The 27,561-nt window shown below is 30.2% G+C and overlaps 3 protein-coding genes across 3 annotated transcripts; all 3 read right to left on the bottom strand.

Moving 5' to 3' along the window:
- Positions 1 to 1,116: 1,116 nt before the first annotated feature.
- Positions 1,117 to 3,105, bottom strand: LOC114734639 (pentatricopeptide repeat-containing protein At3g02490, mitochondrial-like). Its single transcript, XM_028922277.1, has one exon. The coding sequence runs from the start codon at positions 3,103 to 3,105 to the stop codon at positions 1,117 to 1,119; it is 1,989 nt and encodes a 662-aa protein (XP_028778110.1).
- A 2,993-nt stretch (positions 3,106 to 6,098) lies between these two features.
- Positions 6,099 to 6,899, bottom strand: LOC114734615 (stress-induced protein KIN2-like). Its single transcript, XM_028922239.1, has 3 exons — positions 6,843 to 6,899; positions 6,324 to 6,392; positions 6,099 to 6,179 (listed from the first exon to the last, which is right to left on the bottom strand). Exons 1-3 carry the CDS (start codon positions 6,897 to 6,899, stop codon positions 6,099 to 6,101), a joined length of 207 nt encoding a protein of 68 aa, XP_028778072.1.
- Positions 6,900 to 10,055: 3,156 nt separating this feature from the next.
- Positions 10,056 to 10,544, bottom strand: LOC114734617 (stress-induced protein KIN2-like). Its single transcript, XM_028922240.1, has 3 exons — positions 10,491 to 10,544; positions 10,275 to 10,343; positions 10,056 to 10,130 (listed from the first exon to the last, which is right to left on the bottom strand). The coding sequence occupies exons 1-3, from the start codon at positions 10,542 to 10,544 to the stop codon at positions 10,056 to 10,058; spliced, it is 198 nt and encodes a 65-aa protein (XP_028778073.1).
- Between the last annotated feature and the right edge of the window lie 17,017 nt (positions 10,545 to 27,561).

Raw genomic sequence — 27,561 nt, 5'->3', positions numbered from 1 at the left:
CAGTCATTAGGAAAAATCTTGCCTTCATCACTTGACAACTACTCCTTCCGTTCTTTTCCATAAGAGACAAAATTAGTTAAGGACAAAGAAAACTTGATCTTGCACTGGCTATAAATTAAGCAAGATCTTAGCCTGGAGGAACCACATCTTTAGCAGGCCATTCTGTTTTTTAACTTTGTTGATTGGGTCTAATCAAGCCCATCCACGAGACCCGGAGCCCGGGGCCCCCTCCCAGGCCCCCCACCGTCCAAAAGATAAATATGCTTTTTGAACCGTTGTTATTTTACAACAATGTTCGTTTAAACCATTCTGAGCGCTGGGTGCATTATTATTTCTTTTTTTTTTTTTTGGTATTTAAGTAATTCATATTTCACTCGACAAATAAAAATTGTCATAAAATGATATCATCCTTGTCAGAACCAGTATAAAAATGTTGACAATATCAAATACATATACATATGTAAACCTTTTATTAACAATAACAGGGGGGAAAGAAACCTATATAAACCTTTTAGCAAAACTTGCTTTATGACACCATTCATTATACAAAACTCTTCCATTTTATATTTCCATAAACCGTCTTCTTAATTTTCTAAAACTTTTCGATGTAATAGTAGTACTTCTACGCTTGGCAACTCCATCAACTCATCGTACAAGACATAAAACAAAAATAAAATAAAATAAGTTAGCCCATTTATTATGCATGACATCAACTTATGTAATATTTTCCTTTAAGAGTTCTCAAGTTACCCAAACAGGTGAGAAAATCATGTTTGCGAAGGCCAAGAAGAGACATAGGATTTTTGAGAACACAATGAAGCAAAGAAGGGATAGAAGATAATGAAACTCAACCTGATAGATTAAAAGCTTCAGATATAGTATATCTCAATAAGCAAAGATGAAAAAAAAATGCCCTCAAGATGATGGAATTATGACGTAATACAGATGAAATACAAATTGCAGAGGGAAGCCTAGTAATGTGAGAACTTTTGGTTATTTGTTATATCTAAATCCCACAAATCAATGATTTCAGATCAAGGGCTAAAGAATAAATACTCAAAATTTTTCCAATTGCCTTCTCCAAAAGGGTACAATATGAGATACATCCCTACAGGCTTAAGAAGCCAATATACCAGAAGTGTTACCTTCTTTAGGCTTCATGGAACAAAAGAAATTCAAGACATCAGCATTGTTACGAATGTAGCGTGGACATTTGGAGAGGAGGTTGTGAGCTTCGTCGTGCTTTCCTTGCTTGGAAAAGGCATCAAACATACGGAGAAAAACCGATGTAGATGGAAACCTCTTGGAAGTCATCCCCCTGAGAAACATAACAGCATCAGCTCCGGTTCCACCCTTTGATACATGTTCAATAAATGGATCAATAAAAGGTGGGAAAACATGACTTCTCATTAAACCCAAAATGTTTATGGCATCCGAAAATCCTCCCTGAACCAGTAGCTTCGTTATTAGAGACTTGTAGGTAGAATGCCAGGGCTCTAACTGTTGTTCCCTCACCAATTGGATGAGGATCTTGCATGCATCAATAGCCCTGTTCTCTTGGCAATATGCATTCATTAACAAATCGAAACCATGGTTTGCAGAAGTGACACCTTCTTTCTCAACCATCTTTTGAAAAGAATGATAAGCTTTATCAAGGTTCCCAGCACGACAGTGCCCCTCAATTAAGGATTCCCATGCCTTGTGATCCAGATTAGACCCAGACGCTTCAATGTTATTGATAAATTCTGAAGCTTCTTCCTCGTTACCAGAAGCACTAAGCAGAAAAGCAATTTTACTCTGTATATCACCAGTAGCCGCGACCCCACCATCCTCCAGTGCTTTCAAAACCTTGTTGCACTCCCAAGACCTGCCAACAGTAGTCAAAGACTTCAACACAGAATCAACAGTAGAACTTGTCAACACATTCCCACTTCCAGTAAAAACCTTCACAACCCTCGAAAGCAAAGTCATATCAAACTGCTTACTGACCGCAATTTTCTTCAATAGAAAGGTACAGCATTGGGGTGAAGGTTTATGTGCCCCAGCCATAGCAAATTCATACAGTTCAACAGCATCCTTAATCATCTTCCGTTTACAAAACCGTCCTAAAACCTTAACATATGTTTCTGATTGCATTTCATGCCCTTTGTTCCTCATTTCATGAACGAGTTTCCAAAACCTATCAATTGAATCTTCCCTTCCTAGCACCCTGGCCATTGCATTATAGGTGCAGCCATCATGTTTAAACTGCCCACTCTCCTCTAGCCACAAGAAAAATATCAGCGCTTTATTTGGATCAGTACCAAGATTATCCAAAATTGAAGTAATCATATCACTAGAGAACGCAATACTCAAGTCCAAGATGTTCTTTTCAACGTCATCACTCCAGACGTCATGCCTCACAATTTTACTGATCTTTGAGCACATCTTCTCAGCTGAATTATCAATAGAACCTGACGCAAACAAAGCTTTCAACTTCTCAATATCACCATTCCTTCCACTCTCTTCAAAGCTTTTCAAGACTTTATCGCGTACACCTTTTGATACCCCATAACCCTTTTTCTTCATAACAGCTACCATGTCCCAGAACTCATTGACGAGACCATTGGTTCCCAAAATAGATAACATCATGTTATAGGATTTCGAGCTCAACCTCTCACAATCACTCTCCAAAACCCAGTCAAAAAGCCTCCTAGCAACGTCAGGGCTAGAACCTAGCTTCCATAAAAGCTTAAGCACCATATCATGGTTAATCGCAATATTATTCAATTCAATTTCTTTCTTAATGTCATCACAGGTCCTGGGTTTCGAGAATATATCGGCAACAAGAACAACGTGATCCGATTCATTCTGCTCAAGTGCAGTCTCAGAAGAGAAACAACGAGTGGTGGTGTTTATGGGGTTTAAGAAATCAAGTAAACCAGTAGAGCGTAAGGAAGCTTGGTTTTGAAGAGAGTGGGAATGCAGGAGTGAAGTGATAGATCGAAGTGACTGTAAATTTGGATTGAGGTGTACCTGAAACTGAGGTTGCGAGAAATGATTGGAAGCGTAAATGCCAGCGCGATGCTGAGCGCGAAGAAGAAGAACACGCCATTGATTCTTCATCAGTGAGATCAAGATTTGAGGCTAAACTTCGGAAAGAAATGAGAAGGTACTGGATTAGAGCGAAATGAGAAGGGGCAAGGTGGAGGAGTAGGGTTTTGCAATTTTGCAAGATTTAGATTTTTTTTTTTTTTAATTTTGCCTTTGAAATGAAGATTCATAGTGGGCCAAATTGACTATTGGGCCCAATCAAGCTTCCTCTTTCGCATCAAAGGATAATTGGGCCTATAACACATATGAATTACTTTTCGCCAACCAAAATGATTGGTGATTGATAAATTTCTATAGATAACCAAATTTAACTTCTAATATAAGGATACCTATGCTTTAACAAAAATTTAAGATATAAAATTTAGAAAATTAATATTCTATTTCTTAAAACCAGATAAAATTCAACTCAGTCTTTAAAAATTTTTACATGATTATTTGGGAAATATTTGTAACACTTTACTGTATTGGATGAGTGGATGGATAATTTTGATACAAAAGAAAGTAGTATTTCATTTACATAACTAAAACTAATGTATGCTGCTCAACGTGGAGATGATGGATATGAATTTATTATATATGGATGTGAAGTTAAGGATGTTTTACTCTTCTACGATAAAACTTGTTAAATTGATTTTTTAAAAATATAGTATTATATCAATTATAAATAAAGGAAAATCCATTAGGGAAAATCATAAAAAACAACTCTAGAAATTTAAAAATTATATACAGGGATCCATTCACAAAAATTGTTATCAAAACTTATATTGTTGTTGTTAAAACCCATACTAATATTGTTATAAGTACTTATTTGTAATTTTTTAAAAAAATTTGGCAGTCTTTTTTTGTGATTTTTCCAATCCATTATATTAGTTTTTAATGCATGTATTAATATGTTGAAATGAGAGTGAATTTTTATAAATTATACGATTTAAATTAAGATGCATTTTTCAGTATAAACTCAGAATCTCTCCAAATCACTTTGGACTTAAGACTAATCTATATTGAGTTGAAAGTGGTATGGTTAAATCCATCACAATAAGTATGTTTTACATTATTCAAACTTATGTTTTCCTTCTTACGGAGGTGTGACCACTCACTATCTTAACCGATAACTTATTGGCAATTAAGGTGCATTAATCTATATAACATAGAAGGAAAAATATATAAGCTACTAAATATATATATATATATACTCCTCCAGTCCTAATTATAAGACCCAATTGACTTATTTGAAGAGATTAAGGAAGTAAGTTAAGTTGGTTATTTATAATAAATAAATGTTGTCATTCCTAAAATATCCTTGCTAATTAAGTATATTGGCAAAAACTATCATTATTAGAAGGATTATCTTGGAAAAAATGCATAAATATAAGAGACAAAATGAATTGGGGTCTTATAATTAGGATCAAATAAAAAGTCAAATGGGGTTTTATAATAAGGATCGGAGGAGTATATATATAAAATGGTAAATTAGTTATTAGCTCCCTTCTCTTTTCCTCTTGAGCCAAACAAAAGATTATTAGATATGTCTTCCCTTCCTCTCTAATTAAACCAAATAAGTAACATTAAAGCCCTCCCCGGCCCTCCCTTCAAACCCAACACAATTGATAAGTTTTAGTAGATGGAATAGTGTTTAATTGGAGATAATTACACTCAAGATAATGTTTGGTACTAAATATGAGTACCTCTCCTAACGAAGATTTGAACTTTGGTTAACCACCGTGTAATAGAGTAATTCTTTTGTTAGACTTAATTATGTTGGTTTGTAGTTTCTTTTTCTAATTTGATTAAAGTTAAATTTGAACCCAACTTCATAGAATCTAATGTTTGAGCTACTGTTAGGTACTAAATATGAATACTTCTCTTAACGAAGATTTGAATCTTGGTTAACCACACTGTGATAGAGTAATCCTCCTGTTAGACTCAATTACGTTGGTTTATTGTTTCTTTTTCTAATTTGAGCAAAGGTAAATTTGAACCCAACTTCATAGAATCCAAAAACAAATACATGAAAATTAAAATACATTTTTAGGATATACGTCTAGTTTTAACATAAAAAGAGTCTTTCAAAAACTATTAATCATCTCCAGTTGCATTAAAAACTTCTGAACTTGTTAGATCCAAACTCTGGAATAACCTGTCGTAATTGTATCCTCATTAATTCAAGCTTTTTCACAAAACAGAAAACACATTTGTCAGTGATATGACAGTACAGATAAATTTGATTTCAGTTATACAAGAAGATGATAGAATTTGATGATTTTTTTGTTGTTTATATTTAATATTTTAATTTAACTTCGATCGGTATATTGGATGTAGGAATTATTTTTGTATCTTTCGTACTTTTAATTTAAATATAATAAACTCAAGCTTAAGATCTTAAACCTAAACTCTCACATAATTTATGAGAAAAAATATATTTTAACTAAATATATGAAATATTTTTATTTTAGAATTCTTTGAATTTGATTCTCTTAAAATTTTGGAAAATATTCGTTGTTTATTTATGTGCTTGTATTATCTTTGATCTTTTCCACATATGGGAGATTTTATTTTATTTTTTTATAAGTTCTGAGATATTTTTTATTAATAAATTTTCGAAATTCGGAAATATAATTTGGCATAAAAAAAAATCGAAAGAAAGGACGAAAAAATTATATATATATATAATATTCATATATTTATTATTTAATTTCATACTTAAATAACTAAATTAGCCCTAAATATATTTAATTTCACTTTAATTATAAGAATGAAAAAATAAAAGAAACGAAGAGTTGAAGAGGAAAAATGAGTCCAATTAATAATATGAAGCTCTCTTCCTAAACAAGAAGAGGTACTAAACAAACTAAAAAGAAAAAACAAAACTAGAGCATCAAAATTACATATAATGCCCTATATATTATGAAACTCAAAATCAGAAACAAATTAGGAAAAACCAAACTGATCAAGAGGATTAATTAACTTTAATCCCTCTTTAATTAACTAATTAATGAAATAATTAATTAGTTGCTCTTGTTCATCCCAGTAGCATCCTTCACTGCATCAGCCGCATCCTGTGCCTTGGCCATCATCTGCTGACCAGCCTTCATATTTACGGGAAAAAAAACCGTTAAGTCATAATTAATTGAAAGTGTTAATTAGGAGATTAATAATATTATAAAAACAATTGAGAAATCATATGTTAATCCCAAAAAGAAAAGAAAAGAAATCAGAGATTAGATATAAACCTCTTGAATTGATTCCTTAGCCGACTGAGCAGCATTGCTAGCCTTCTCCATCATGGAACCAGCCTTTTCCTGCATAATATAACCCACCATTTAATTTTGGTAACTAATAATAATCTAACTGATGAAATTGATCACACGCAGATCTTTTCTTTTTGTCATCCTTCACCATCGGAAGAAACTCATGCGCACTCATCATATTCATAAAAGAGTCGAACTCGCAATCTTATATCTAAGATATATTTAAGGAAAGTGCTTAATGCCTTTGGGCAGATGATCACATGGAGACTAATCATTGATAAAAAAAAAGAAGAATTATAATCAGGTCTCAAGAATGGGATTTAATTACCCTAAAGTTTACCGACAAGTAAAAAGTAAGTAATGATAAGTTTCAGAATAAGAAATGATAATAGGTTCAAAGTAATTCCTTATCCTTAATTAAATTTCTTCTTTAGGATTTCTTGATAATTCTTCCTAATAAACATACTACTCATAATGGAGAGAAATTAACAATGCGTATACCTGAGCTTGGCCTTGGGCTTGGCCAGCGTTGTAGCTCATCTTGTTAGTGGAGTCCATTTTGTTTGGTAAAATATTGAAAAAAGAGAAGACAGAAGAATTATATGAAGAGGATAATTAGAAGATTAGAGAGTGATTAAGCTTTGAATGGTGATATGAATGTTGAGGATGAGGCAATTATTTATATAGAGAGTGTATTATGTATGGGAGCATTAATTGCGGATTGTCATCTACTTTTAAGGCCATATTTGTGATGATGCTCATTTTTAGGAAAGCTATTAAGTAATTAATTTAGATGATCTATCTTTAATTTGACCACAACATTTGAAGTTACTTAATTAATTAATAATTGCTAGCTAGTAGCATAGTCTCCACCACACACTCCATATTTGGTAATTTAACCAAGCCTATAATAATATTTTCTTGTTTTTCATTTTTATGAAAATTGAAATATGTCCAAGTTAGAAAAGTTGCAATGGATTTGTTAGAAAATTCTTTTGGTTGCAAATCTAAAAGTTAATTAGGAAAAAATATATTTTTTGGCTCGAAAAAAATATACTTTCACTAAGAATAAAACTCAATATATTTTAAAAAGTATCATGATTAAATAGAAAATATTTTCTGATTGTGAAAAAAACTAACTGCTAAACTATCAATATGCGGGGGAAAAAACTAATAAACCTAAAGAAACTGGAAATACTAACTCATAAATTTGGAAATTCCAATTAGATTTGACGGTGATTTTAACTATATCAAGTTAATTTTAAGTGACATTTTGCATTATATTCGTAAGAATTATGTGTAAATAACAAATAGTTCATGTGTTGGGTGTGTGTGTGTGTATTAAGAAGGTTTTGAACTCAATAACTTCTATCTCATTCTACACACACTCTCTAACCACTGTGTGTTAAATGTATTGTTACGTTGTATATTATACTTCTGATTGGGAGAAATTTCATTCTTGGCTATATATATATAATTATACAATAATTAGTTAAGTTTTTCGTTCTTAATTTATTTTGAATTATTTTATGCTGAATAATACTATGTCCGGTCCGTGATATAATAGTTTGTTTAATTTTTATTTTGTTCCTAAATATAAGACTCCAATATATTTTATTTCTTATATTTATTCATTTTTTTCAATATAGTCCTTGTAATAATAGTAGTTGTAGCCAATACACTTAATCAATAAAGATATTTTAGAAAATACAACCCATATTTATTACAAATAACTAACTTAATTAGTTTTATTAATTTATTCAAATTAGTTAACTAGTTCTTATATTAAGGACTTGAGGTAGTATTATGTATTTTCAAATGAGTATTTAGTAATAATATTGTTCATGTTGTTAGTTTTTTTTATTATTAGATTATCCACATCCATCAGCTAAAAAAAAAGATTATCCACATCCATACCATAGTGAAAAGCGTCCGTGACTAGCCCTTTACCAAAGACGTAGTGTTTTAATTTTTTTTAATATAAATGTTATTTATTTTTAATTAGGAACCATGAACTTTATTCATTTTACGACAACAAAACTTACATGTGGATTGATATTATTCGTGAATATGTGTTTTGCTTTTAATAATTTATCCTTTGTTAAATGATCTGATAATTTTCTATTAGTCAAAATGCATATTTAATTTTTATTATATATACTATATAATTATAAAATACACTAATGAATTTTGGTTATGGGTAAAAATTCTAATTCCTGCATACACACGTTTTTTGTTTATTTCCTTTTTTTAACTAAAAAGAATTTGGTGATTTGACTAGCAAAACAATGCTGTTTGGTTTCATGCCAAGAGTCGCGATATAAAAGTTGACATTAATTTTTTCCGTAGCAGGGAGATAAATTTCTCCTCCTCGAGCGCTTTTCTTAAGACTCTAGGTGTGAAATTGTGAGTTCAAACTCTTTATAAAAAATATAATAGGTATTCTAGTTTTTAATACAAGATCTATTTAACTAATTTGATTATATTAAAGAAGTTAGGTAAGTTAGTTAACTATAATAAATATAATATGTTTTTTTTAAAATACCTTAATCATTTTTATTATATCCTCCCTCATTCTCATACTTGATTATGAGTGAGAGAGTATCAATAAGGGTGATTTGAAAAAAACTGATAAATATAAGAAATAGGTCTTATATTTAAGACCAAATCAACTCCATAATTAGGTCCTATATTGAGGACCGGAGGAGTATATGAGTTACAACAATATATATATATATATATATATATTTATTGGGTAAATTTTATTATTCCATCATTTGAATTTTGAAGGATTGCCCTTCATATTCGAATATGAGAGAAATCAAAGCATTATTAGAAAGGAAATAGAGTTGTAAGATGGCAATATAATGCCTTTTTAAATTTCATGCTAATTTTTTATTCTTTATATGCTTTCTTATACTTTTTTTTATTGAGGAATTATTTGTTATTGGTAAATTAATTAAAATGATTCATTTTATCATCATTAATTTAAAACTATTTTTACAAATGAAAAAAGGAAATTAAATATTCTACTATTTTTCTTAAATACCTTTAAAAGGCAAGTGATGTTTCAAAATTATATAAACATATTAGTCATTTATATGAGCAATTTTTAAGACACTTTTCCATAAAATTTGTTGTTTTGTTTATTTGATGTAAAATTGTCAATTTTACAAGCACAGTATTAAAACATGCTTAATGCGTTAACCAGTCATATCTAATACTATCTCCAATCCTAAATATAAGAGTTAGATAATTATTTTGTAAATATTAAAAAATAAATTAAGTTAATTATTTATAATAAATAGGTATTGTCTTTCCTAAAATATTTTTATTAATCATATGTATTGAAACAATTCTTGCAATTATCATAAAAATTACTTATGGCCCATGAATTCAACCAAATTTATAATTAACACGAGTTTAAGAACAATTCAACATGATTTTAAATGTTAAAAACGCAAAAGCATTATCACAAGTTTGACAACAATACGCATGTACTTATAATGGATCTTGGATATGACATTTTAGTCATTCAACTCAAAATTAAAATAAAGACTATTTGATTATGATTATGAGAAAAAATAACGAAATTACAAGTAATCAAAAAAGATGTTGCGTATAAGAAGAAGAGTTTAAAGGAAAACAATTAATCAAAAGACAAAGAACATCATTAATTATTCATCCATTTCATCCATTAATGATGTTAGCTCTTCACTTGTTGGTGCCAGTTGCATCCTTCACTGCATCAACAGCTCCCTGTGCCTTTGCCTGTAATTGTTGACCTCCCTATATAACATACACAAACACACCATCATAATATATATATATATATATATATATAAAATTAATCTTATTATCTATATATTCCAAATCACACACATATTTATTATATAAATAATTGATTAAGTTCAACCAGAGAGTATGTAATACCTCTTGCATGGATTCTTTTGCAGATTGTGCTGCATTGCTAGCCTTATCCATCATGCTGCTTGCCTTTTCCTGCATCGTTTAAATTATTCGCACACAAAACATGATTAATTATTAATTAATACCGTAATTAATTAAAACTTAAAAACTTATTGAAGGGTACGTAATAGATAGATTAGTTATTATGAAAGAAATTAAAACGAATATGGATGAAGCTACCTCAGCCTGACCCTTGGCCTGTCCGGCATTGTAGCTTGCCTTGTTGGAGTCCATTTTCTTGAGAAAATGTATGAACTATGTGATATGAGCTTGAGAAAGAATTAAGAAAGATTAAGAAACGTTAATGATGAGATTGTGAAAAATATGAAGATTGAGTTCATATATATACACAAGGAAGCCTCTCTTTCTCTCACACACACAGCCACTTGTCTTGTTTTGACCAATTAATGGATCTTGTGGACGAAATTAAACTACGAGACTTCTTCACGATCCTACCTTGTAGGCTGTGGCCAAAGACCAGTTTTTTTTTTTTTTTTTCCTTTTCTCTTTTGGGTCTCAGGTATTCCAGTTTCAGATTTTGATTCTGATCAATTTTAATCCTACAATTTGTAGCCAAGAGATTTCTTCTTTGATCCTACCTTATGTTCAATTTAAATCTTTTTTAATCAGTTTAAATCTGTTAAAAAAATCTCAGCCTTTAATAGGCAAAATCCCCCCCCCCCCAAAAACACACACACACACACACACATTTTTTGAGAAGGTTATGTATCTATTCTCATCCTCTTGGGTCCAATAAAGCCTGGGTTTATGCCATGAATCAAAACAAGTATTTTGCGGGTATATTTGAGGGCAATAATTAACCGCAAATGTTCATCTAATTAAAAGCCATTGCTCAGAATTAATGTGAAAAACCCAAAAAAGGAAAATCATCCAACAAGAAAAGGAAAAACTCATATAATTGAGGAAACATCCAGCTTAGCTTGCGTGCTTTTCAATTTATTCTATCCTTAATGTGTCAAAATCAATTTCTAACATGTTAACCTCAAAGCTTTTCATTTAAATAGTTGTATCTGTGTTCACTTTAACGCATTAATCTCTTGTGATTAGCGTGTTAACCATGTGTTAAACAACTTGATTTTCACTTTTTATCATCTATTTAAACACTCACGTTAATTAATAGATACTCCTCCAATTTTTAATATAAGACTTAATTAACTAATTTAAGTAAATTAAGGATATTAGTTAAATTAGTTAATATAATATATTTTTACTAAAACACCTTAAACATCTTTTAATTTTCTCATTCCCTCTCTTATTTGATTATTTTTGAGAAAATATTAATAGGGTTAATTTGATAAAAAAAATAATAAACATATGAAATAGGTGTTACATATAATTTGATAAAAAAGTCAATAAACATATGAAATAGGTGTTACATATAGTATCAACATCAACTCCTCAATTATATCTTATATTAAGAATTGAAAGAGTACAAGTTTATGCGAACTTCTATTTAACACATTAACTCCCCATCCCTTACGCGTCATCGATCATGTGGTGAAAACCAAATTTTGTGTTTCAATGTGCTTAACGTGTTAACCAATACTAGCTTATGCATTAACAAGAGATTGTTGAACAACTTGGTTTTAACTTTAAACTGATTTCAAGGTTAAAAAAAAGAAGAAGAAAAAACTTTAAACTGATTTTGACGCATCAAATCTTCTAGTTAACTTTTCATTTAAATTCTAGAAACTTGATTTCTTCTACCATCTTTCTTTCTTCTAATGCATCAACTAAGCTATTTAGCATGTTAATGGGTTTTATACGAGACCAATAAGTTTTACTTCTGTGAAGCAATATTAATTAGCATCTCAATCACACTACCTATCTATCGTGTCCACTGATTGTTTAACAAAGGAAACATTTTGTGTTTCAGTTTTAATGCATTAACAGTCACACTTTTTTTTTGTGACAAAACGAGAGTCCATTTTATTAATTCTCAAAAAAAACTCAGACATACATTTGACATAGTATTTTTGATGTTTAATATAAAATGTAGTTGACTAATTTAAAAAAATTAAAAAAATTACTAAATTATTTAATTATAGCATAGGTTACATGATCCCTCTAAAACACTTACATGTACCATTATATTATATATCAATTTATATAAGTGGCAAATTAGTATGAAAAAATGATAAATATAAATATTTAAGATAACGTATCAACTTTCTTAATCTTTTTAAATAAGTCAATTGAGTCTTATATTAAGAATCGAAGGTAGTACTAATGATTAAGAGAAGTCTCAACCATCATAAATGGCTAGTAATTTATTTCTAACAGCCATACTTTTCGATTTGCTATATGCAAGTAAAACACCTCAAACTTGCTTCAAAAAGCTTGAGTGATTAAAAATTGCTGAAATATAATGTGAGCTTTAACTATTTTCTACTAAAGGATAGAGCTAATAAAGCATCTTTAAATTGTGTTCTGTTTTATTGTTCTCTAAATTAAATTTTAAGTGTATACTGTTTCATCCTCAAGGATTCCTCCTGGGAATCCAAACTTCTTTCACACTCTTTAATTTTATTGTGAAAATTGTTCAAGCATTCTGTGAAACAAGTTTTTGATCTTGGATTTGCTCAAACACACACTTATTTACACTTTGTTTTGTGATGAAAAGTTTTTAAAAATTTGTGAACACCCAATTCACCTTGATCACGGGCGTATTGCCATTTCTTTCATAAATTTTGTATATGACCAAACCATCTTAAACAAGTTTTCCATCATTTTCTCCCCATTAAACATACCACACAGACTTATGCTTTTACAATCTAATATTGATTTGATGTGAAATTACTTGAATTGGGGTAGGGCTTTGTTTTTGGGGTACAACGGAAATAGAATTTGGTGGGGTTATTAGGATTTGAAATTCACCTAATTAATTAACTTCACTCGTAAATTGGGTGGGGTTAGTTGTTGCCATATGATTTCGCTTTTTCTTCTTTTGATCTCCTTATATGTTATTTTAAAATGATGTTCTTTTTATCACCAAGAAAAATGATCATCTTTTGCTCCAATTATTTTGATTATTTTACTTTCTCTTTGCCAACGATTATTTTACTTTTAATACCATCTAATTTTTTTTAGGGAGAATTAGAGAGAGGGACTTATTGTGGATAATATTTATTGGAAAGGATTTTAAAAACTGTAATTATGTAGAAAGACCAACTACTAAAATATAAATTTAAAAAAATACTAATTTGCTTCTAACTGAATCTCCTATATTCTCTCTCGCCACATCCTATTATTATCCTATTTTTAAATGAAATAATGGAAAATTCAAACTGATCGGAATTACAAAGTCAGGAAGCAGTTCTAATTAATAAAATTAAGTTAACAATCAACACTAATTCATTTATTTGTCTATCATTTTTTAATTAACAAAACAATTTTTGGCTTTTTGGAATAATGAGCCTATTAAAGCTATAAAGTTTAATTGTTATTTATTTATTTATTTATTTCATACTATTATTCTATTTCATGCCTTATAATCCCAATTTAGAATTAAATTGAATCCTCTTATATAATACAATTACAAATTTAAAAAACTTTATAATAATAAATAATATATAACTTGTTCATAACTTATAAGCATAAAAAATATTGTAGCAATTTTTTTTTTAATGAATGTTACCCCTTCATATATTCATATCGTGTGGTAAATGTTGCATGGCATGTATGTTTTTCTTGGACTTAGATACCATTAAGATAAAATTGGTTAAAAAAAATTTTTGTCCAAAAACTTAATTGGCTAAAAGGATATAAATTTGAGAGCATACAAGTATGATCGATAAGTGCAACATATCTTTTGCTGTGTGCAAATGACTTTTAGATTGATGATTGTTGCATATCATTGATGGTATGTTGCACATAGCAGAAGATATCTTGCATTCATGGATTATAGTTGCACTTGTTTAAATTCAGATCTTTTTAACAAATTAAATTTTTAAACAGGTATTTTTAACTAATTTTTCCTATCATTAATAGTTAATATAATACAAGTTCAAGCCTTTTTATATACAAAACTGAATGTTGAGAATTTATTATGAAAAAATATAGAGGGTAAAAAGAGAATAAACATTGAACCCAAATAAAAAGTTCTTTTATTCAATATTTGATATTTGGTGTTATTAGGTCAAATTTTTATCAAGTCTAAATGGAGATAGCTCTTTCAATTTTATCCTTTATATTTAGGTAGAATCAAATTTGCATTTTGGCACTCAAGTTATTATAGTTACTTTTATATGTTACTTTTAATTTGAAATTTGTAATTTTATTAACCAATATGATAGATATTATTTCTAAGGGTTGGGTTTATAAATTTATAATTAATGTCCTGAAATAAAATAAGAGTACGTTGGTAAAAACAAAAACAAAAGAAAATAAGAGCATGAACTAAATAAATAAAAATGTGGTTGAATTTTATAACTTTGATGGGTTCATCATTCAGAAAGCTTAAACAAAGTTTTATTGATTAACAATGATGGAAAAGTAAATTAATTAGTGTTGGTCATTAATTTAATTTAATTATTTAGAATTGGTTTTGACTTTGTAATTCTAATTAGTTTGAATTAACACGAATAAGTCATTATTATTTCAATTAAAAAGGGATAATTATAGGATATGCATGGTGAGATATAGGGGATTTAGTTTAGGGCAAAACAGTATTTCTAAATGTATATTTTAGTATTTAGCCCTTCTAAACAATTATAGTTTTTATGATCCTTTTCAATAAATATCATCCATATCAGGTCTCTCTTTCTAATTCTCCTTATTTTAAAATTAGATTTTGTTTAAATGTAAGAATTTTTTTTCCTACAAAAAATCAACTTATCAAAACTATACCTTTTCTTTTGTAATTATTATAAAAAAATTCTAATTATTAAAAAATCAAAATATTTACAAATTCAATAATTCATAAATTAAAAAAATAAAAATATTCAATATAAAATTTCATGCAAAAACCAAGGAACCAAACTTTATACCATATGAACATGAGATTCGGTAAAAACAAAAAACAAAAAAAAACCATGACATTTGTTTTGGCAACCGGACGTACCACGCGAATGACTTTGTAGCAGGATTCAAGAAAGGGCATGTCAAGGATTAAATAGCACTCTTGCTATTAAGTTATTTAGTTAATAGCTTGCTATGATTTCTGTTATGTAAATTAGGCATCTCTCTTGTACATAAATATCTATTACTCCTTTGGTCCTATTAATAGAATAGAGAGAGAAAATATTTTTTAATCCTATTTATATGGCATTAAAAGAAATTTTTTTTATAGATGTATAATTTCATCCTTAATTTATTATTGTATTGACTTTTTTTAATTAGATATAATGAAAAGGCATTGAATTTTAAATGAAAGTTAATGAAGTTTAGATTTTTCTTAGTCTATATGAAACATATTGCAAGTGACTTGTAAACAAAATCAGAGGAGTATACAATGAGAAATAAGATTTTCCATTCTCAAAATATTCCTAGTCGCATGGTATCTAGAGCCTTTTGACTCTTTCTTTCCCTTTTCGCCCTTAGCTTTTCCTTCTTCGCCCTCTTCTCTTTCTTATAAGTAAGGGAAAATTTTAATGAAGGACTGCAGTAGACAATTTATTTCAAACAGTCCTCAAAACATTCTGAAATATCACTACATGACCAAAGGAACAAACTGAAATTAATTCAAGAAGAGAAAAGACATTGTTACCCCTTAAAATTATGACTCTGAACCTCTTCCGTCTCTCTCTTGAATCTATCAATAACTCAAGCCTTTCTCTCTTTCACTGTCTGAAAAATTCGCTGCTCCATTCGGAGAGATCATTTGCCATCATCGCTATTCCGGTAAGGAGAGCGTTCATCGTCACTGCTATTTTGGTATGGAGTGCCTTCGCCATTGGCCCTGTTCTGGTAACAGGAGCCTCCGCTGTCGCCATAGTTCCCCCCCTCTGTGTGTGTGTGTGTGACCTCATTGATTGCCTTTCCATTCAAAAATTTCCATATAGTGCTACAAAATCCGTCTCCATTTCTTTTATTGTAAATTTTATGGGTTTGGTTTGGGTTGTGGAGAAGTTTTGAACCAGCAAAATTTTTTTTTTACTATTCAGATTTGAGCTAAAAATATACAGTGGGTTGATTTTAGATTCACACTGTTAAATGTTGAGAGTAAGCCTTTCAGATCTTATCATAAATTGTATTATGAATTTGCAAATTCTATTTCTCCAGAAAAATAGTGATTTGGTGTTATGAAAACTCGCATTTTTGTTGTGAATTCACAAATTCTTCCTGTAACATATACTGTGTTTAATTATTAAAAATTGATTGAAATTAATATTTGAATGATGGGCAGCAACTTACTATATATGGCTAGTAATAGTGTCTAGGTTGTCAACAGCTCTCCTTGGGTTATTAATACTCATTGTTGAAGTTGTCAATAGATCTCCGTATTAAAATTTTATTATAATCCTATTGGGTTTAGTTAAAGTTCTTAATGGTTTTAAAAAAGCTTTCCATTTCAATGTTAAAGTTATTGTATTATACTATTTAGTTATAATTTACTCTTTTATGGAGGTTATGTGATCCTATAAAAAAAAAGTTATCAGCGGATGTTGCTTAGGTTGTCAACATCTTCTTATTAAGTTGTTAATAGTCGCTGCCAAAGTTATCAACCATAATGGCAGAAAAAATGTAAATTAGGAATCTGAGGGGTAATAATATCATTTTACAATTAGAATATAATACTCTAAGGTCCTTTGGGACCTACTAGTAATTTTGACATTTCATGGGACTTTAGATAAATAAAGTCTCTTCCTAAGAACCTGTGAGTAATTTTCCCTAAAAGTAACATGTTCAGAAGAAGATGTGCATTAATTCTCTCTGTTATTATTAAAATTTTAATTTTTGTTTTTTTAAATTTTATCATTACAATTTTATAATTTTATATTGTTGTTGGTGGGGGGAATGAGAGTTGGGCTTTAAAATCTGAAATGTTAAAGTTGGACTTGGACTAGATACTAAATAATTTATATTGAAGTAAAACCATGCATGAAAGTGATTTTTTTTATTTAAAAAAAACGCCAATCCACCGCGGGCTCAAAGCAATACCAGCTTAAATAACCCACATCTTGGTGGATTGGCATTTTGCCAACCTGAGCCCACTATTTTTGGCAAGCCTATCCCGTATTCCTAGTTCTTTAGAAGCACTTTAGAATTAATGGGATAATCTTATAACTGTTGGATATTGAGAATGAGATCTTATGGTTGTTAGATATTAGCTCATTAGAGAAATAATTACAACAAATTTAGGTCAGTGCTTAATTGAAATGACAAGTAATAGACAGTTAAGAATTCTGACATGTTTAGGTCGGTGCTTAATTAAAATGAGAAATAGACAGATGCCATCAACTCAAAATTTGTTGCAACAGTTGTCATTAAAGGGTTTTTTTCCCCGTAAAACAGGCTTAAAACTCAAGCTTTTTTATTTTTAATTTTATTGAATCTTTTTGTTATAAAAACTGAAATGTTTTACTATTTTAACTTTAATTCTTTTTTTGTTATAAAAGAACTCAAATTTATTTCCAACTCTATTCTCAATCAAAATCAAATTAGGCCAAAACAGGAATTCTTAATTTATCCGTAAAGGTTCTTTTTTTTGAAAAATTAATAATTAATTAATATTACTTTTAAAAATAAAAAAATTACCAACCATATGATGAATTCGGCTCTATTTGGCTTTAAAAAGCAAAATTTTTTTGGTTAAAAAAATCTGGTTTGGCTTTGTCTCAGTAGGCATTTCATTGATCCAAACCTTGGGATAAAAGAGAGACAGGCTCAAATTTTCCCCAAATAAAAACACAGAATAATAGAAGTTTAGTGGCATTAATTCATCAATGCATATTAAGAGGTAAGCGAGAGGCAGGAGAGGTTTAATGGCCCTAAAGATTAATCTCTAGAAGGTCTATGACAAGAATCAAAAGGAGTTTCTTACTATGCGTGCTCTCGGAGGGAAGAATGGAGTGTAATTTCATAAATCTCATCATGCAGTGTGTTTCTACCCATTATTTTGTTTCAAAGAGGGGACTCTGTCAAAGAGTCTCCATGTCACCCTACTTGTTTGCCTTGTGTATGAACAGGTTATCACATTTTCTTCTCCGCTAGAGCTCCCGAGGCTCTAAGGAGGAAAATTAGGTTGCTGACTGGCATGAAGATTACAAAAGAGATCGGTAGGTACTTGGGTTTCCCTCTCTAGAAATAGAAGACCTACAGAGACCTTTCAATATATAGCGGACAGAGTCAGATCTAAAGCTGATGCCCGGAAGGTGAATTAACTACAGGAAGAATTACTCTTGCCAAGTCAGTTTTAAGTACAGCTCCAATATATCCTCTGCAAGTTGCTAAGCTACCGATGAGTATTTGCAATGAAATAGAAAGAATTCAGCGAAAATTTCATTTGGGGAAGAATCATCTCTAGCATGGCTTTCATCCGATTAGATAGGAGAGAATTAATACTCTTCCACGGAATTATGGAGCCGGATCAGGATTTAAGAGATTAGCTTCACTCAACTGGGCTTTTGGAGCTGAATTGGCTCGGTGAAAGTAGTGGTGGGCTCCAATGCACAATGGGCCAACAATAAGGTGCTGCATCATAAGTATCTGATTAGGACTTGGGAGCCAACAGAATCTGCTTAATGCCCAGCAGGGAACTCTAAATATATTGTGGAGATTCATTTGTCCGCAAAAAGAGATAATTGACCAAGGAAGCAGATGGCATGTGAGGAATGGTGAATTGGTTCACTTGGCTCTTTCAAGATGTTTCTATCAAAGACAAATGCTATAGATTATTGTCTTGTGAGGAAAATGACAGTAAGGTGACTGATCGGGTTAAAAACAGAACCTGGGATTTAACTCGTCTTGCTTCTATTAAGAGTGCTTATTTTGTGATTGAAAATAATCCCATATGTTTGCACAATGCAGGAATAAAGGAGGAGTTAAACATAGAAAGCTCTGGCAGAATTTGAACATGTCTAAAGACTTGGGTCTTGATATAATATCATGTTGGAGACTCATTTGGAGAGTTGCTGTTTGGCTTTTAGGGACATGGAGAAATAAATCTGTGTTTGATGATGATTTCAGTAAACCCATAGAACCTGGCGGATGTTGTTTGCAATAATACACTCATTATATATCCAAGTGATATTTAATTTATTACATATTATAACTAAAGTATATAGCATGTGGTTTTAAAGTAAAAACAAATGTTAAAATTATCCACTCCTTATACTCTTATAATAAAGCGTACCTTCAATTTATGTTAAAGCTGGACTTGAATTGCTTCTTATCCAACACTCTGCCTTTCGACTTGGAAACATTTTCCTAAATAATCATTAAGCTTAGAAAATTGATTTATCTTTCTAGAAAACAAGTTTGGTAATAAAGATTACTCAAATATATCTTATAGTGCTGTTTTAGAAATAGTTTCAAAAGGTAGCGAAAATTTTGCGGGCACCCAATGCACTAGCTTCTTTTTTTAGGGGTTGTCACAATTTCTAATAGAAATATCTGAAGTGGAGGATTTAACATCAAAGGGCCAAATAACAAGAGAGAGAATCAAGAGATTACAAGATCCATTACCTAAGACTTATATGCAGATAAAGGAGGCAAATGAAGCCTTATTATTGCTCACTCAATCCCAAAGGGACGTATGATTTATTAGGGTGTGAACTGTGAATAGTAACTTAGGCTCCCTTTTATAGTAGAAGGCAACAATGGACGGTAGTGATTTCTTTTTAAAATACTAAGAAAAAGTTTAGGCATTTCCTAATGGGAGAATCTTAGTTGAGGACCGCAGAAAACAATTTATATCAATCAAGGACCAAAACTTTCTGAAATTTCACTGCAGGACTAAGGGATCAAATTGAAATTAAAATTTAGAGTGAGATTATAATAATACCCCTCTCTTTTTATTTTATTAAAAAATAAATATTAACCAGAGATATTGTTCCGGCTACCGGAGGTCGGAGGTCCGGTCATCGGCACTCAGGTAGCCGCCGTCGGGAGTCTAGCCACCGGTGGCCGGAACAGTAGTTTCGGCCGGCCTTCGGTGGCCGGAATTTTTTTTTGTTTTAAACAAGGTGGCCAAAGGAGGGTTTGAACCCATGACCCCTTGGCACACCAAAAGGTTTGCAACAACCAAGCCAAGCAACCCATTCAAATATAAGATGCAAATAAAAATACATATAACAAAACAACGCAACTGTTTGAGTGTAAGTGAACAAGTGAATTAGACGATTTACAAGTGGAATTTAGTAATTATAACAAAAATTAGGCAATCTACCAATAACATAATAGAAGTCATAATCTCAAATGCAAGTGTTTAAGTGCAAATGAGCAAGTGAAATTTGAAGATTTATAATAAAAGTTTATGGATTTACAACCCAAATTTGACAAACACAAGAGAATGCACAACCCAAAATGTAAGTGTTTGAGTGTAAGTGAACAAGTGAAATTCGACGATTTACAAGTGGAATTCAGCAATTTACAACAAAAATTAGGTAATCTACAAATAACATAATAGAAATCATAATCCCAAATGTAAGTGTTTAAGTGCAAATGAGCAAGTGAATTTGAAGATTTTCAACAAAAGTTTATGGATTTATAACCCAAATTTGACAAACACAAGAGAATTCACAACCCAAAATGTAAGTGTTTGAGTGTAAGTGAACAAGTGAAATTCGACGATTTACAAGTGGAATTCAGCAATTTACAATAAAAATTAGGTAATTGACAAATAACATAATCGAAGTCATAACCTCAATGCAAGTGTTTAAGTGCAAATGAGCAAGTGAAATTTTCTTGCAAATATATAACTTTTGTTGTAAATCTTCAAATTTCGTTTGCTCATTTACACTTAAACACTTGTATTTAGGATTGTGAGTTCCATTATGTTATTTGTAAATTTCCTAATTTTTGTTGTAAATTGTCGAATTTCACTTGCAAATCCATAAACTTTTGTTGTAAATCTTCAAATTTCACTTTCTCATTTGCATCTAAACACTTGCATTTGGGGTTATGACTTCGATTATGTTATTTGTAAATTGCCTAATTTTTGTTGTAAATTGCTGAATTCCACTTGTAAATTGTCGAATTTCACTTGTTTACTTACACTCAACACTTACATTTTAGGTTGTGAATTCTCCTGTGTTTGTCAAATTTGGGTTGTAAATCCATAAACTTTTGTTGTAAATCTTCAAATTTCACTTGCTCATTTGCACTTAAACACTTACATTTGGGATTATGATTTCTATTATGTTATTTGTAGATTACCTAATTTTTGTTGTAAATTGCTGAATTCCACTTGTAAATCGTCGAATTTCACTTGTTCACTTACACATAAACACTTACATTTTAGGTTGTGCATTCTCTTGTGTTTGCCAAATTTGGGTTGTAAATCCATAAACTTTTATCGTAAATCTTCAAATTTCACTTGCTCATTTGCACTTAAACACTTGCATTTGGGATTATGACTTCTATTATGTTATTTGTAGATTGCCTAATTTTGTTATAAATTACTGAATTCCACTTGTAAATCGTCGAATTTCACTTGTTCACTTACACTCAACACTTACATTTTGGGTTGTGCATTCTCTTGTGTTTGCCAAATTTGGGTTGTAAATCCATAAACTTTTATTGTAAATCTTTAAATTTCACTTGCTCATTTGCATTTAAACACTTGCATTTGAGATTATGACTTCTATTATGTTATTTGTAGATTGCCTATTTTTGTTATAAATTACTGAATTCCACTTGTAAATCGTCTAATTTCCATTTGTTCACTTACACTCAAACAGTTGCGTTTGTTTTTTTATATGTATTTTTATTTGCATCTTATTTTTGAATGGGTTGCTTGGTTTGGTGGTTGCAAACTTTTTGGTATGCCAAGGGTCATGGGTTCAAACCCTCCCTTGGCCACCTTGTTTTAAACAAAAAATTTCCGGCCACCAGAGGCCAGACTCCCGGCGGCGGCCACCTGAGTGCTGGTGGTCAAACAGTATCTCCGGTTAATATTTATTTTTTATAAAATAAAAATGGAGGGGTATTATTGTAATTTCACTCTAAATTTTTAATTTCAATTTGGTCCCTTGATCCTACAGTGAAATTTCAGAAAGTTTTGGTTCTTGATTGATATAAATTGTCTTCTGTGGCCCTTAACTGAGATTCTCCCTTTCCTAATTGTTATCCATTTTGTGTGCAATCCATTATGCATATTTAATACAATTCATGTCTTCTAATTCCAATTGTGTAGGATCATTATAGCCGGTAATATGAGTTAGGTTGATAGGCTGGGCCAAAAATGGTGGGCTCATGCTGACTTGCCAAGGCGCAGCTATTTCAAGCCCTCACCACTTTGAGCTTGTCAGCAGGTTTGTCTCGCTTTTCTTTGTTTTCTTTTTTTTTTTTTTATAAATCAATCCTTATATTATCTTATGACAATTTGCTACTCAAGTCTAAGATTTCAAGTCTAATTTTAACATTTTCAACTTTAAACTCCAACCTATATCAATAATAGAGTTTTTTTATCTAAAAATAATAAATTTTGTATCTAAAAAATAATAAAATAGTGGCATATTAGGCTTGCGTTAGGAAGTTTTTTTTTTTTTTTTGTTGACTTGACCACACCTATTAGTTTTAAAATATATGGCTATTGCGTACATAAGGAGACAAATGCAAAAATCATTTACTAGTGTGTGGAAACAATTTAGAATATATTTTTAAAAAATATAAGCAGCCTGGCGGCCCACCTTGGTGGACACGGGCTAGCATTTTGCCACCTGTCAGGTGCAAGCTACTTCAGCCTTATCCATACTGCTAACCCGTTTTAACCAATTTTAGATCAACTAACTTTGTGTCCAATTGTGCCCATTCCACACATTTATATTTTGGGAAAATTATGATGCAGTCACCCATAAATAATTTAATTATTAAAATTTTCTTGATTTGTTAATTAATATGTCATATATATATTTTTGCATAAGAGCTTATCATTCTTACATACTGTTTCGTCTCCGGCCATTTCTCTTGATGTCCCTTTATGTCACTTTGTCATTATTTTGTGGGGAATTTATTGGGGAGAATTATGATGAGGTCCTAAAAAAAAAAGATAATTATTATTAGTTCTTCTTAAAATAAGTGAGTAGTTGTCATTTGTTACCCTGAAAGTTTGTTATTGCGGGCTTTTCTATTGTCATTGTCTCACTGGGATTTTCTAGTAATTATATCTTTATGTGAAATTTTATAGCAATTCTCCCAATTCATTATCACTTATATAATTGAGGCTATAATAATTGCAGTTATCCCTTCCAATCCCTTGTATTTATGTACTGTAGGTTACTTTCTTTCTTCATGTAGGTAGATTTATTTCCCCTTTTTGACCTTGTAGATTTTATTTCCTTTTAATCTTTGCTTTAAGTTGCTTCTTAAGCAAATGAAGAGAGTGTATTGAAGCTTAACTAGGTTGTTGGTACTCCCTCTAGTCCTATATATAGCTTCATTTTGGAGAAGGTCTAATCTAAATATAAGTTTTATTTTTGAATTTGCTTGAGTATTTATTACTTTTTTTTCCCTATCTTGTTTTTAGTTGATTATATTTAGTACTCCCTCCCTCTCATTAATATTATTCTCATGTATTCTCTTTCAGCATTTTTTTTATTTAGTTCCTTTCTCATTTACTCTTTTAATAAATAAGGACAAATTTGAGAAAAAATATATTTCTAACTTATTTATTATATATAACTAATTTTAGCTATTAGTTTGTTAAACATGATTCAATTATTTGAAGTTTATATATAGGACTGGACGGAGTATTATTAATCTTTTTGGAAAAAAAATTCCTCTTATCATTTTATTACTTTAAAGTCACGAATTATGGAATAAAAACTGAATAGTAATTCTATATAGTTGCACATAATTAAGTAAAACAATTGCCATACTCATAAAATCTACCCATAAAAAAACGCGTTTGGAATGGTCTTTAAGACCAAACCATAATAATAGTAGTTGTAGACTTCTGAATCTTCTGCAGTTTTGCGTGAATTGTAAGAGACAAGTAACATCATGCAGTAAATTATTGGCCACAAATTTGTGACCGTGATTTACAATAAATTACTACCCTCCTGTTTTTCATATATGTGACTACCTAAGAAGAAATTGATGGTCTTTTATCCTTATTTATTTGTTCTTATATAAGAAAAAGAACATACAAATTGATTTTTTAATAATTAGGTTCCAAAAATCTTCTGTTGAATGATGAGTTAGAAATATTTATCTAAACGGCAACAAATATAAGAATCTCGGTTCTAATTGAGAATAACTGATAATAACTTGAGCCTTAAATACCTTATTTACAACTCACACTCTTATATCTGTAACTCATCTTTTAGTAATATTTTTTTAGATATAAAAAGTTGATGATTTCGGGCTTGAGCTTCCTTTCTACATTTTTATGATTTTTATTGTTTAGTTATATAATACATTTATCTTCTTTTTTTTCTCCTTCTTTTTTGGTTGGGGACACTAAGCACTGCACACAAACCCAATACAGCACATCCAAATCCCTAATTTCCAGCTACTAATTACAAATCTAAGTATTACCATAACCAAAAAAATCAGGAGTTAGCATAATTTTAGTTCGCATCTTTAAACTTCCAACCCATAACCTTACATAAAAAAATTTAAAGATGTTCAAGCTTGTTTTTTCAATGAAAGGGTAGCTGAGTAGGTACTAAAGGCCTAGGATTATATTACAAGCGATATCAAACCTGCTCGTGACCTTTCATTTAGAGAAGAGTTTTTGTGTGCCACTAGGCTACAATGCTATTATTTAAAAATGTTCAAACCTTGTGTTTGATCAATCTGGAGCTACAGATTACCATTCAGGCAACTAGAGATAGACATTAGGTTAAGGCTAAGCTTGACTTATTCGGTAGAAGTTAATGGAGGGTGGTAGTTTTTTCCAAAACAATTAATTAGAAAAAATTTGGGCATTTTCTAATTAATTGTCATCCACTTCATGTGAATCTATTAAGCATATTTGAGAGTTTATTGTATTCCAATTCTAATTATGGTGGACCCAATAGGCTAGTTTTATATTTTGTTATGCCCTTCTCACACGTTATGTTTATGTCCATTGCCTTAATTTGGATGTTCTCCAAAGACTTCTGACTCTAATATGTGTCCATCCCACATGTCTTTAATAATGAGTTTGCTTTTTTGGATTTTCGTAGGACCTTTATATGTGTTGTGGTGTTCATCTCACGCTTAGCAATTTCATGTCCATTTTCACTGTACAAGACTTTAATATTGACGAAGACCATTAACAATGATATTTTTTTTTCTTTGATTTTAATATTGATGAAGACCATTAACAATGAGTTTCTTGTATTCTAATTCCAATTATGTGGGATCCAATAGACTAGTTTTGTATTTTGTTATGCCTTCTCACATGTTATGTTTATGTCCATTGCCTTAATTTGAATTTTCTCCAAAGACTTCTGACTCTAATGTGTGCCCATCCCACATGTCTTTAATAATGTGTTTGATTTTTTGGACTTTCATAGGACCTCTACATGTGTTGTGACGTTCATCTCACGCTTAGCAATTTCGTGTCTATTTTCACTGTACAAAACTTTAATATTGACGAAGAGCATTAACAATGATTTTTTTTATTCTTCTTTGATCTCTCAAAAAAGAAGGGAAAGAAAAACTATACTATCTATTACAATTATTACAATCATCTATATATCTCACAGATTATATATATACAAAGTTTTAAAAAAAACAATTTGATAAATAGATCAAATCCGTGTGAAGAGAAAAACTAGTTTCCATAGTATTTATATTTTTTAGGGTTAAGGATAAAAAAATATCCATGAAAATATACCAAAACTTCATTTAACACCATGAATTTTTTTTTGGACTCAAATTGACCAATCCAAATTTAAAAAGAGCTCAATAATGCCAATGCTGTCAAAATTAACAAATGTTCATTTTTTTAGCAATGGGACCCATGATTTTTTTAATAAAAGTACCAAAATACTCCTAATTAAAACAAAATAAGTTAAGGGTCAAAATACTCATGAACTTCATCAAACACCATATGACTTTGGGTTAAGGGTAAGAAATATTCATGAAAATATACCAAAAGTTTACTTAGTACTATAGCCTTTTTTGGGGTTCTAATCTATCAATCAAAATTTAAAAAGAGCTCAAAAATAAGAGCCTTGTTAAAATGTAATAACGTCGTTAAAATATACTGTGGGACTCATAATTTTTTAATGAAATTATCAAAATACCCCTACTTAAAACAAAAAAATAAAGGATCAAAAATACCCATAAACTTATACCAAAAATTCGCCCAACACCATATAATTTTTAATAAAGTACCAAAGCACTCCAATCTCGAAGGGCTATTGAATTAGAGTGTGTTAAAGATTATAATTATAATAAATTTTTATAATTAAAATAACTTGTGTAAAAAAATTGAGTTTGAATTGAATTGCTTTGAAACAATAAGTTGTTTATATTCTGAATTTTTTTAAGTAAACACCATGGGTATCTTTTGAAAATAAAGGCAACAAAATTCTTTTACGCTTATTTTTATCCTTCAGTATGTATTATCAAATTTAACAGTGAACATGAAATTTTTTTAATGTTTATGTTCAATTCTTTGAGAGAATCTAAATTACTTTTGGTAGTAGAACCTACAATATTTTTAATGAAACTACCAAAATAGCCACACTTAAAAAAAAAAAGAAGAAAGAAACCACCATCTCCCTCCACCCTCTTGATGGTTTTCTTAGTTTATCTCCATTTTAAGGGGAAAAAAACTCATTCTCTTACAAGATGGATTGAAATTCTTTATTCAATCAAACTTTAAAGTATCCTCATATAATTGTTTGAAAATTTAATTATAATTTTTTTAAATTAAATTAAATATGAAATTATCAAATGAATACTAATCAAAGAATTAAAATGTAAAAATTTATTTTGTTGCCTTAATTTAACAATTTTCTGCAATTAAAACACTTCGGGATAAGTAATACTGGTGTTAAATATAAAATATGATAAGTTATAAAAATATTTAATTTGTAGGTATAATATTTATGCTATTAAAATATTTTCAACCATAATAGTTAATAAAATAACTACAACAATTGACTGGTTTTTATTAATAAAATAA

The sequence above is a fragment of the Neltuma alba genome, unplaced genomic scaffold, assembly GCF_004799145.2.
Source record: "Neltuma alba isolate B1F8T4 unplaced genomic scaffold, ASM479914v2 tig00013120_pilon, whole genome shotgun sequence".
Lineage (NCBI taxonomy): Eukaryota > Viridiplantae > Streptophyta > Magnoliopsida > Fabales > Fabaceae > Neltuma > Neltuma alba.
This window is presented reverse-complemented; position numbering and strand designations above follow the sequence as displayed.